General features: G+C 57.0%; 1 protein-coding gene across 2 annotated transcripts in view; it reads right to left on the reverse strand.

Moving 5' to 3' along the window:
- The window catches only part of BCR (BCR, RhoGEF and GTPase activating protein), a 136459-nt gene that overhangs the window by 21525 nt on the left and 102602 nt on the right, over window positions 1–12332 (reverse strand). For both annotated transcript variants that reach the window (XM_025400627.1, XM_025400626.1), the window contains exons 9-15: window positions 10245–10366; window positions 9152–9320; window positions 7043–7162; window positions 6176–6251; window positions 4696–4800; window positions 3900–3974; window positions 1236–1333 (exon numbers count right to left, since the gene is read on the reverse strand). In XM_025400627.1, the coding sequence (XP_025256412.1) occupies window positions 1236–1333; window positions 3900–3974; window positions 4696–4800; window positions 6176–6251; window positions 7043–7162; window positions 9152–9320; window positions 10245–10366 (765 nt within the window). The remainder of the gene's footprint in view (window positions 1–1235; window positions 1334–3899; window positions 3975–4695; window positions 4801–6175; window positions 6252–7042; window positions 7163–9151; window positions 9321–10244; window positions 10367–12332) is intronic.

The following is a 12332-nucleotide window of genomic DNA, read 5'->3' on the forward strand; positions in this document are numbered from 1 at the left end:
TCTTGCTGGGAAATGGAGGAGGATGAGGGAAGAAGAAAGCAGCAGGAATTTCTGAACCTGAATGGAGGAGTGGGTGGGTGGGTGTGTGTGCCAGGAACATGTGAGTGTCCCCAAGCCCAGATCTTCATGGACAGTGAGGGTGGTGGAGGTGACCTGCTGCAATCTAACCCTCATGACTTCATGCCTCCCTGGAGCTTCCGTAGATGCCTGGCACCTGAACCTTTTGCACACTGCCTGGCACCCTCTCTTGTTGTCTCTGCTGGGTCGTGGCACTCTTGGTCTCTGCAAAGGCTTCTTCGATGGACCCCATGTGGCTCTTATACCCCCTGTCATCACAGCTGCCACTCAGCCCTTTCTGCAGGGATGTCCAGGTAATTTTCCTGAGCTCCTTGTGCCCTTGTACTATTCAAGCAACATGTCTAAAATGGTCAAAGAGTAGTGGATGCTGAGAAAGGAGACCTGGGTTCCAGCTCCACTGCTCGCTCTACCAGCCTTGTGACCCATGTAGACCAAGCAGCCTGGGGGCTCCTGGCTTCCTCCTTCGCAGGAGTGGGGGTGGGAGGCAGCTCTCTGTAGGCCCAGCTGCCTCTACCTGCATCATCAAGAATGAGACCTTCGAGGTCACAACTGCTACAGAAGCTGGGAAACGGCACCTCTCATGGATCTGGGACTTAGTCAACACGGGCCTCTCTGCAATCATTCCTCCACTCCCGAAGGGGCAGGGCCAAATGGCTATGTGACTCACACAGCAGCTCTCCAAGGTGGAGGAAGGCACTGAGACACACAGTACAAGCCCAACACCCCGAGACAAGCAAGCAGGACCCTACAGTCCCTGCCCCAGCCCCACAGCAGAGCCCCAGGCTTCCGGAAGCCACGAGGGTCACGGGAGCTCATTCCAACTTCTGCGGAAAAACACTATGGAAACCTACCAAATAAACATAAGCGCTAACAAAGGCAGACAAAAAGCCCTTTTAAGTCTCTTTCCAAACACTTCTCCAGCAAAATAGGCGGCTTCTTTGTGACGAAGGGGGTGGGTAAGGTTTTCAGGAACAGAGATAAAATCTCTTGGACACGTCACCTCCTGGCCCCCCAGGAGATTCCTGGAATTCAGCAGCACTGCCTTCGGGGGAAGCCCTCAGGGAGCCCCTGAAGGTTCAGATTCTCTCCAGTGGGAAACAGCCTGCCCCGGCTGGCAGGCTCGGCCCTCCTCGGCCCTCGTAGAATCAGCTCCTCACCTCGTTCCAGTTTGGCTCAGCTGTGTCCCTGTAGACGCGCGTCTTTGCTTTATTCACAAAATACCCAAAGGAATCCACCTCCAGGGTGCAGTACAGATCTGTGGGGAGAAGGGAATATGGAGAAGGTCACAGCTCCTCTCCACATCACCCACATGGTCTGTAAGAGCAGGTGTTATTTGCAGAATCAGAAAAGAAATACAAAAGTTTTTAACTTTCTTTTTAAAAATTCAACACCTAATGGGGGCCTGGCATGAATACCAGCACCTCACGTGATGCCCCTGCCTGCTCTGTGGCATTTCCCTGGGGGCAGCTGGGAAACAGGACTTCCCACAACATTCATTCAGTCAGTCAGTCCACAAACCCCAGCTAAAGCCCCTGTGATGAGAAGGCCCCTGCACTAGTGGGGACAGAGAGGTGTACACGCCACCGTTAGTGATGCCACAGCAGAGGCCAGCCGTCCTGGGGGATGTGGGAAGCTCCTGCATCCTACACAGCAGACCCCGCTGCAAGTATTATTGGGCAAAGAGTCAAGGCAAAGGGGACTCCAGGCCACTGTGGGGCACAGGAAGCAGCTCAGTGCTGGGGAAATCGTGGGGTGCAGGAGGAAGGGAAGGAGGCATGGGCTGCAGAAGAGTGGGGCTGGGCTGTAGGCGGTAAGTGGCAGGGTGGGATTTGTGTTTTAGAAAAACTACCTGAGACGGGGGATGGACAGGCCTGGTGGTGGGGACCCTTTCTGCAGGGATGTCCAGAGCTATGACGACCAGGGAGGAGGCCACAACCAGGGCCTGGCCAGGCAGCCAGAGACGATCAAGAAGCCTCACTGATGGAGAATGGCATTTAACGGAGGGAGAGCGGACCACGGTTTCTGGCTTGGCCACGGGAATGGATGGTGGTGCCCCTCAACGGGACAGGACAGAAGGGGAACAAGTTTGGGGGCCATGAATAATAGGTTTGGTTTGGGGATGCAGGTTGAGTGCATGGGGCAAGGAAGAGATAGAAAGAAAAGTAACAGGGAGGCAAGGACAGACAAGTCTGGGACCACAGGGCAGCGTAGGGTGTCACACTGTACTGCTCACAGACAGGACCCGGGAGGAGACACAGGGATGGAGGGAGGTTGATGAAGGAAACACCAGCGTTTATGAGGCAGCCAGAGACAGGCCCAGGGGAAAGATTATGTGTTACAGTGTTATGAAGGTGCAATCTGCATGTCATATAATTCATCCATTCCAAGTGTAGGGTTTAAGGACTTTTAAGAAATTTAAACGCCAGTGCAAACAGTACCACAATCTTTTCACGACTGCTCTGACCTAAAAAGTCCCCTTAGGGCCGGGCGCGGTGGCTCAAGCCTGTAATCCCAGCACTTTGGGAGGCTGAGATGGGCGGATCACAAGGTCAGGAGATCGAGACCATCCTGGCTAACACGGTGAAACCCCGTCTCTACTAAAAAATACAAAAAACTAGCCGGGCGAGGTGGCGGGCGCCTGTGGTCCCAGCTACTCCGGAGGCTGAGGCAGGAGAATGGCGTAAACCCGGGAGGCGGAGCTTGCAGTGAGCTGAGATCCGGCCACTGCACTCCAGCCTGGGCGACAGAGCCAGACTCAGTCTCAAAAAAAAAAAAAAGTCCCCTTAGGTTCATCTGCAGTTAGTCCTCTCCTAACCCCATCCCCCAACAATCCCTGGTAAGCTTTCTTCCTCTACATTTTGCTGTTTCTAGGAACTTTTTTTTTTTTTTTTCCTGAGGCGGAGGCTCCCTCTGAAGCCCAGGCTGGAATGCAGTGGCACAAGCTCGGCTCACTGCAACCTCCGCCTCCCAGGTTCAAGCGATTCTCTTGCCTCAGCCTCCCAAGTAGTCAGGATTACAGGCGCCCACCACCTTGCCTGGCTAATCTTTGTATTTTTAGTAGACATGGGGTTTCAACATGTTGGTCAGGCTGGTCTCGAACTCCGGATCTCAAGTGATCCACCTGCCTCAGCCTCCCAAAGTGCTGGGATTACAGGTGTGAGTCACCACGCCTGGCATCTTTGTATTTTTAGTAGACACAGAGTTTCATCATGTTGGTCGGGCTGGTCTCCAACTCCTGAGCTCAAGCGATCCCCATGCCTCAGCCTCCCAAATTGCTGGGATTACAGGCATGAGCCACCGTGCCTGGCCTCTAGAAACTTATACAGTGCAACTGACGTGTTACCAGCCTTTACTGTTCTGACAGCTCCAGTAACTGGGGGAGACCCCCACTTAGAGGAGAAGGAAAAAAAGCGTATTATCCATCCAGCTCGACAGAGCAGCCAAATCTGCTCTGCTGTGGGGTGAAGCTGCACTGCTGACAGCCCTCCTGGCTTGGACCCAAGACTCCTAGGCCCCCCAGGGGATGTCTGTCAAACTCCTTCCCAAACCCCTGCGATTACACGATCCACCTGCAGGGGGCAGCTCACCAGCTCCCAGGATCTGAGACAGGCTAGGGAGAGGGCAGAGGCCACTGCGGGAAAAACAATTCCACACCCAGAAGGCATCAACAAGCACAAACACTCCACAGCGGCCAGGGGTCAAAGGTGTCCCGTGGTCATCTGAACAATCTCCCCGTTTCCCCACACCCTGCCCGATGAGTCCTTCCTGGGTAGAGGCCCTGGCTCGGCCGCTGCAACCTTCCTCCCCATACCAGTACTTACTTGAACTCTGCTTAAATCCAGTGGCTGAGTGGACGATGACATTCAGAAACCCATAGAGCCCCGGAGACTCATCATCTGCGCAAGAGACCAAAGAGGTGAGCTTCTGTTGTCCCGGGAAAGGGAGGCAGGTGACAAGCTAACTAACTCTGCTTCAGAATCAACCATCCGGTGGACACCGTGTGGCTGCCATCTGCCCAGCACAAGGCAAGCCAGTGTCATGGGCCAAAAACATACCCATCATGATCTCTGTCTTGGGGACCTCAGGATCCAGTTGGTTTCACAACACAGGTAAACCAGTGACCCAAAGTGTAATAAGGTTCCAAGGACAGCAGAGGGGGTCGGGGTGACGTGGGATGTGAGTGGGGTGTGTGTGGACACATGTGCATAGCATATGCTGTATGTGTGACTGAGCATACGTGCAACAGTGAATGCAAAACTCAGCTTGACCAAAAGTGCCGGCTGGCAGGTAGCTGGAGGAGAGGAGGGCTGGGAGGAAGGCAGTGGGGCCGGATCTAAGGCACACAGCATCTGAGGAGCATCTGCTGCAGCCTCCTGACTAGGAATAGAAGCTGTGCATCTCCTCAACCACCCAGCAGCAGCCACTCAGGGAGAAACTGCTCCTAACCCACCTCGTCCACTCCTGGGTGGAGACAAGAGGCCCTAATAAGCACAGCTCTTCCTTCTGAATCAAAGTCCACTAGTCCCAACAAAAGTGCTAACAGGAAGGGGGGATCAGCCTTCGGACTAGCTGCCTGCCCTCCCTACGGGTGCCCTGTACCCAGGAGGGCGGGCCCACCTTCCTTGTTGATGGTCAGCGGAATGCTGTGGACGGTCTGGAGTTTCACACACGAGTTGGTCAGCATCTGCAGCTCCACAGACGTCAGGGAGAAGCTTTTGAAACCTGGGAGGTTGGAAAAAAGGTGCACCAACTGGTCAGTCTGCTCCTTGGCCCTCTGGCCCCTCCCGCTGGACCCCCACCACACCCTGGGGAAGGGGCATGGCAAGAACTGGTGCCACGGCTTGGGGGCTCAGGAGAGGGCACTCGGCTCCCAAGTGCAGTGCTGGTCTGGCAGCAGAGCGAGGTGTGGCCTTGGAGAGCCCAGGCCTGCAGAAGTCTTAGCATGAGACTTACAAACACACACGTCCCACGCTACCTATGCACAGCCATGCGGCAGGTCTGAGAATGAGCGGCTGGACTGGGAGCACCTCCCTGTGAGGTCTCCCAGACAGCAGCATGGCTCTGCCCCTCCTCTGCTAACACAGGCCCTGTTTCTCCACCAGGTGAGGAAAAGGGGCTTATTTCTGGGCATAATGCTGAACAGGCTACAGAGGCTGCCACTCTGGAAATGGCTGGGGCTCCCATGTTATGACAGGAAACCCTGGGACACAAGCACTGGCAGGGCTGCCCGGAGATCCGTGTTCCTCCAGGCCATGGTGGCATTGGGGGCCGAGATGTGGCTCTGCATAGGTGAGAATAATGAGCCTGAGGGCGCAGGAGGTCAGGCCAGGCCAGAGGCATGCAGAGCCCCAGCCCAGCATCCCTGTGAAATACGCTGCTTTGCAGGAGATGGCCCACAGCTGTGGGAGGACCAGGTCACCTGGATGCAGTGCTCAGCCCAGCTCCCCCTGCAAGAGGGACAGTGGCACACAAGAGTCCCAGTGGGAAGACCTTGGTAAGGATGGCATGTGAATCCCAAACCTCCAAGGAGGGAACCGGGTCTGCCTTCCCCACTGACACTGCCAGGCAGGAGCCGAAGGAAGGAGCACCCTGACAGAGGGAAGTGCCCAGAGAAGGAAGGGGCTGCCCCAGACAGGAGGGAGTGCCCCTGTGCTGAGAGCTAGCCATCCTGGCCATATCAACAGGGCAGTGGGGCCAGCACACTGTGGCTGCCCAAGTGGGCTGGGAGCAGATGAGGGGAAATGGGGTGGTGGCAGGGTCCCAGAAAGGCCTAGGGGGCAGGCCAGGGGTGGGGTGTATGGGCAGCGGGCTGGGGGCGGATGGCAGGGGTGTGTGTAGGGGCGGGTGTGGAATCAGGAAAGGGCCTGGGGAAGGGGGATCACAGGGCAGTGGGGAAATGAGTGCCCAGGGGATGGGGGCAGGATAGGCAGGCGGGGAGACAAGAGGCCTGGGGGCCTATCAGGGCGGCTATCTCCAATGCAACACTTCACTTGGATAAAACCCCTCAAAATAAAAAAGAAGGTTTAAAATCACAGGAGCTGCCAGCCTGGCCCTAACGTTTTGAAGCCCAGACCTTCTCGGGACAGAGGATACTCACACTTCTTCTGCTGCTCCCGGATGTTCTCCCTCCACTCTGCACGCTCATAGTCAGAGGAGATCAGGAACGTGTAACTCTAGGGTGGGCGAGAAGAACACACCCAGTTATCTCCACCCTGGCTACGCAAATGCCTGGTAGGCCCAGGGCACCTTAGAGCACACAACTCATCCCTCCAGCTGGCTGGAGCCCCGTGGCCAGGTGTGCTCACGGCCTGGCATGTCGCTTCCGGTACTCCCTACCCTTCCTGCCAGCTGGATGCCACAGCACCCGTGGCACAAGCTCTCACCTGAACCACATGGGTCAGGGTGTGATGCTGGCAGAGGGGCACAGCTTAGGGACATGGAGGTGACCAGGTGGGATCTGCAGAGGTGAAGATTAATCCAGACCTGACCTCCTGCATTCAACCCACAAGCCCCACCAGCAGAGCCCACCAGCAGCCTCTCCCGGCCAGGCTAGAAAACAAGCCATTCTGGATGCTGACAGATACGTGTTGACAGGAGGGAGAGGCCCAGGTTACAGATGGCAGCAGGAGCCAGACTCAGGATAGAAAATGCGTCTCTGGCCCTCAAGGTCCCGGGACAGCATCCCTGTACCAAGGACCAGGTCTGCACCTGCGAGGCTCCCCTGCCCTATACCCTCCCTGGAGACCCTGCCCACTCCCAGTTGTGGAAGCTGAGCCAGCTGCCACTCAACCTGGGGGCTACGGCCCAAAGCCCCAGACAAGGGAATGAGTATGCTTGCATGCACCATGCTGGACAAGCCTCTCTCAGTGTGGGGTGCGTCCAAGTGAAAACGCGCTGCCATGAGGCAGTCAGGAGCCCATCCCAGGCCGGGAGAGCAGGAGGGGCCAGCACAGCAGGCACTCACCTTGCCATTGCGGCTGTGCACCCTGAAGGCCATGCTGGGAGACATGAGCAGCAGCAGCGACTCCTGCTCCGACAGCTTCTTCTTCAGCCTCTCCGTGGCCTTGCTGCCCTTGTTCGCCCTCTGCGGGGAGATGCCACAGCCTCACCTTCCCATTCCAGCACCCCACACAACCCACTCCCACTCCATCCATCCCCACCCACTAGCTGCATTCAGCCTGCACAGGGCGAGAATCTCATCTCTCCACTCAGCACAGCCCAGGGTCCCAGACCGCAGTTGCTGGTGGCCTTTGGAGGACAGAAACAGTCTTTTTACAGGGTCAAGGCATGGCACAAGCTGCAGGACATGCTCAGTAAACCTTTTTTGTAGGAATTAAGTCTTTCCTCTCACAAGGGCGGAGAGAAGAGACTTTTACAAACATCCTTGCCTTTCATTTTCCCAAATTCAGACAATGTCCAGGAGGCCGTTGTGACCTAGAGGGTCCCTCACCCCCTTCCTAACCCAACTAGGTTTCAGCATCGGGCCCCCTGGGCACGTTTGTGGAGGTCTCAGCAGAAGGCCAGACGACTGTCAACAGAACCTGGATGGGAAGGTCCTTCCTACGCTGAGCTGCGTGTTTCACTCTAGAAGCCACTATCCCTGGGGAGGAGAAAACTGTGCTGCCTGTCACCGGGTAGGGCCCCATCCTATCCCATCCCCCAAAGAGCTGAACATGGAGAATGCAACAGTAACAGTCAATAGGCCTCAGCTGCCCTGAGCACTGGCTCCCACTCTGCGTGGGGACACCCTACCTTGGAGGTCACAGTCCCACAACGATGAACAATAGAATGTTCACCCCAGTCTCGAAGCTCCCTGTGTTCCTAAGTGTGCTGGGTTTGGGTACAGCAGGCTGGGCAGCTGGGCAACGGCTGAGGAACTCCTGTCCTGCTGCATCCACCCTACCTGGGCATCCCTGGACCCAGGCCTAATCTTCTTGCCACCCGCTTCCTCTGGCCTGGCTAACCTTTGATTGAGGGGCTCATCCTTGCCATTTTTACAGTCTTCAAACATCTCTGGGAAAAACCAAGCGCCAGTAGTCCTGAACACCTGGCGGGGTGGCACTCTCACCTGGGCCTGGCCCACATCAGGGTAGCTTGTATGGGGGACAGCCAGCACCTCCCCCAGCCCTGCATCCTGGACTACTCCAAGCCCTCCACTGTCTGGCTGTGACTTTCTCTCTGGTGACTTGGTACTTCACCCGTGTAATGGAACCACACAGCAAAGGACGCAGCCTGGGTATCAGGAGACCACACACTCGAACAGCTCAAGCCCGTGGCCAGAGGTGAGAACCCAGAAGCCTCTCTCCCGCCCAGCTGACTGAACTCCCGCGTTCCTGCTGCTTCCTTAAAAGGACCAGCCAGGCATTTGCCTGTGAACTTAAAAGGGATCACACCCTGTTCCATTATAAATACTGCTGGCTGTCATGTGCACGCTCTCTCTCTCTGACTCTTCATTTCTGCCTTGTGTGACCCAGGGACAGAAGACTGCCCTCCCTACTCATGGCACCTCCTTGTCCAAAACCTGTAGGTGAAATCTCTGAACTTGTTTCGTATTGTGGTGGTGTGGTTCTGAAAAACTAGGAGGTGTTGGCTGAGGTTAAGTTTTCCCCGGGCATGCCAGTGAAAACACAAAATCAGGCTCCCAGTGCCACAGCAACGGTCAGGCAGGTGTAAACTGGACCCAGTTTAAACTTGCCAGTATAAACAAGTTTCTCTCGAGAGGGACCCCCGGTCACAGGTCGGACAACTAAGTATGAGGCGGTCCACCAGGTGCAGGAAGTATCCCGTGAAAGGCACATTGTAGAGACCACGACCAGTTCCCTTCATTTTTCTGGAGGGCTGGATTGGCAGCCGCTCTGGTATGGGGCTCCCCACTGAGCTGGGGGTTCTCAGAACAACTGGGCACCTACCTGTGCCCAGATGCCAGCCCTCCCAGAGCTGAGAGCTTAGAGGGATCCCAGAGACCAGACCTGGGGCCCAGAGGCCTGATGGAGAAAGCACCCACTGGCCGGGTGCGGGGGCTGCTGCCCATTCAGACCACACCGAACCCGGCCCTCGCTCCCCTGGCGTGCACCTTCTCTCTCTGGATGTCACTCTTGATCTGGGAGATCTTGATCTTCAAAGCATCCAGCTCCTCGTCCGGCACCAGGGGAATGTTGGGCACTGCCTCCGATTCGTCCACCATCTGGAAGCTGAGATCCGTGAGCGGAATGTACCATTTGCAGTCATACTGCTGGGTTTTGCTGGGGATGGGGAGAGAAGAACGTTCACATGCACCGGCTGCCTTCCGTGGTTGATGTCACTGCTGTCAAGAGGCCAAGAGCCCATGTTCCTGGCCATACATGGTTTACCTGACCCAAAACCCAGCACGTGTTCCATGGAACAGACTGGGATGAGGCCACTGGCAGGCGCTGGGATTCCTGGGAACTGTGATTCCTGGGAACAGACACTCTGAACATGTGACCACAGGCCCCAGGCATCTCAGGAGTCTAGATCCACCTTATCCTGAGCTGGCCCTAAGGTTGCAGGCTCATGTGGGAGCACATCAAGGCTGCACAATGACAGGACAGGACTGAAATCCACCCCCAGGGCCGCAGAGTTTGAGGGACTACAGATCTAGCTGGTCATCCCCTCACCTGACAGAAGGGGGAACTAAGGCTGTCCTCTGAGTTGACTGATTAAACCCACTCAGCAGGGAAACGGCAGGATGCAGGGAAGAGCCCCGTGCTGGTCCTTCCCAACATGGCCCTCTTTGCTCCATTCCAACCTGGTGCAACCTGGGTGAATCCAATCCCTGGAGGGAGGAGGGGAATGTGTGCAGGCCTGTGCCGAGAATAACTTAGAAGCCACCACCAGGCTCGGGGAGACAAGGGGCAGTCACCACCCAGCACTGCCTGCAGCCCCTGACCGCACGCTTCCCGGATAGGTCCCGAGGTAACCTTTCTGCAATGGTGCCGGAAGCCATGGTCGGGTTTACCCCTCACTACGGGAGTCAAAGCTGGTCACCATGATGCCTGATGACGTCTCCAAATTGCTAGTGACAATCTTTAACCTTGAGCCCGGCATTGTGCTCAAGTGGAGACGGAATGTAAAGAGAGGGCCCTTCATGTCCTGGAGCGTCAGGGGGAGGTCACCGCCGGGACGGGGGCCACATCGTCGTCACTCACCCTCCGCTCTGCTTCTTGAGCTTGGTGCAGAGAAGCAGGTCGGTGAAGAGGAAGACGTGGCGCAGCTTGCGGGCCCCCTCCACCAGCTCCACCATGAAGCTGTCCTTCAGCAGCTGCCGGTGCTGTGGGCACAGGGAAGGCGGGGTCAGGGCAGCCTGGGGTGATGGGTGGGGTGTGCTCGGCCCTCCCAGCCCAGCAGGAGCAGGCTGACCCAGAGACTTTCTCTCCCTGGGAAGATTTCCCTCCCTCCACATCTGACCGTCACACCCACTTTCCAGAACGTTTTGTTCATCTCACAGTCCTGCTAACAGATCAGGGCTTATGTGTAACTTCTTTGTTCAGCAAATTTCCCAATCCCTCCTGTGTGTTCCACCTTTGGAAGAGGGTGGGAGGGTGGGGGAGATGGGGAGGTAACGGCTGTGGGTCTGGAAGGGCACAGAGCCAAGCAAACAGTCTGCTGTGAAGATGGGTGATGGGAGGGCCTGCTTTAAACAGGGAAGCTGGTGGCAGTGGAGAGCCAGAATGGCAACAAGCCAGCTATGCCAGGAGCAGGTATTTCTGTAGAGGGACCATCGCAGGCACAGGCCCCTGTGATGGGAAGAGATTGGTGCTCGAGGTAAAGATGGGGCAGTATGGTCTATGGGTGGAGATGGGCCCAGTGCACGCTGAAAAGTGGCAGCCCTCAAGGTCACGGCAAGGGTTGGGCCTGGTTCTGAGGGCAGCAGGAACTGGGGGTCTCACATCTGGAACTCCTAGTCCTCCCAACTAGCAGGATGGATAGGGTCCCCGGTGTGCAGGGGCTGCACCTCTGGATACCTGCGGCCTGAGAAGGGTTAAAGCAGAGTGCAGGTGGGCAGCACAGGGCAGGGGGCATAGGCTAATAAGCCACGTGCCCTTCTGCATCTTGGTCTGCATCTGAAAGGCAAGGGTAGGTCTTTCTTGCTCAAGGGGCTGCTGAATGGGCATGTCTAGGTAAGTCACCCATGTCTGGTACCTCACAGGGTTGGGCGCTGTGCCGAGGGTACAGGGATAGGATGAGAGTTTGTCGCAGCAAGCCTTCCCCATGTTGGGACCAGTGCACGAGCATATCGCCTGAATTATTTGATCCAGTCCCTACAACAGGCTTAGGCAGGTCCTACAGGAGAAAACTGAGCTTCAGCGAGGTACACCCTCTGTTCCAGGCAGCGCAGAAAGCGAGGGGCAACATTCACAGGCCTCTACCCTCAGGAGCCCACAACCTCGTGGGAGAGAGACCAAGTGTTTAGTGGGCACCCAGCCCACGGGGTCTCAGGGAAGGCTCACAGGGGAGGCACACACAACAGAGGGTGTGAAAACCCAGTGTCTCCCCGCAGGCGGTGCACCTGTCCCCACCTCGAGAAGTGAGGAGGCCCTGTACTCTCAGGGAGCCAGGCTGGTCCTAGAGTCAGACCAGGGGCCTCGCCCTGCTGTCAGCTGCCGCCTGAGGTTCTTCTCCGGGAGCCTCTGTCTCTCTGAACTTCCCCGATTCTGGGGCCGGAGGCAGCAGAGCTCCCCACTGGCAAGTACCGCCTGGGCCAGGCCTCTGACACTCTCGGGGTGGAGGCTTCATGTCACCATCATAAGCAGCTTGGCTCACGACAGCCAGCTGGCTCTTGTGAGGGGGAACCAATGACTTACGCAGGGGCCGCTGGTGCCCATAAGTGGAAGGGTAGGAAGACTGCCGGCGTGCCAAGGCCATGACTCATCGGCACTCACCCATACCCCGCCTGCCGCCTGGTGACAGCACCCACGGGAAGCAAGAAACTGCATGTGCACCTGGAGAAACATCATGTAGAGCTGGAGCGCTGAAGCCAGGTAACCCAAACTGCTGCGTCTGCGGCGGGGACCAGGTCTGGGTAGGGTCCCAGGACACTGAGGTCCCCCTTGGCAGGGACACAGCAAACAGCCTCCTGGCCAAGGAGGAGGGGTCTCAGGCGCCTTCCCTCTGGGGGCAGTGGCGGGGCTGGATGGCAGGCTTCTCCATACAAAGGCACTGAGCTTCTCGCCATCACCAGCAGAGGGCACCCCATGCTCAGCTCAGAAGCCGCAGACCCAGCTCACTCTGCCTGC

This window comes from Theropithecus gelada, chromosome 10, assembly GCF_003255815.1.
Source record: "Theropithecus gelada isolate Dixy chromosome 10, Tgel_1.0, whole genome shotgun sequence".
Taxonomy (NCBI): Eukaryota; Metazoa; Chordata; class Mammalia; order Primates; family Cercopithecidae; genus Theropithecus; species Theropithecus gelada.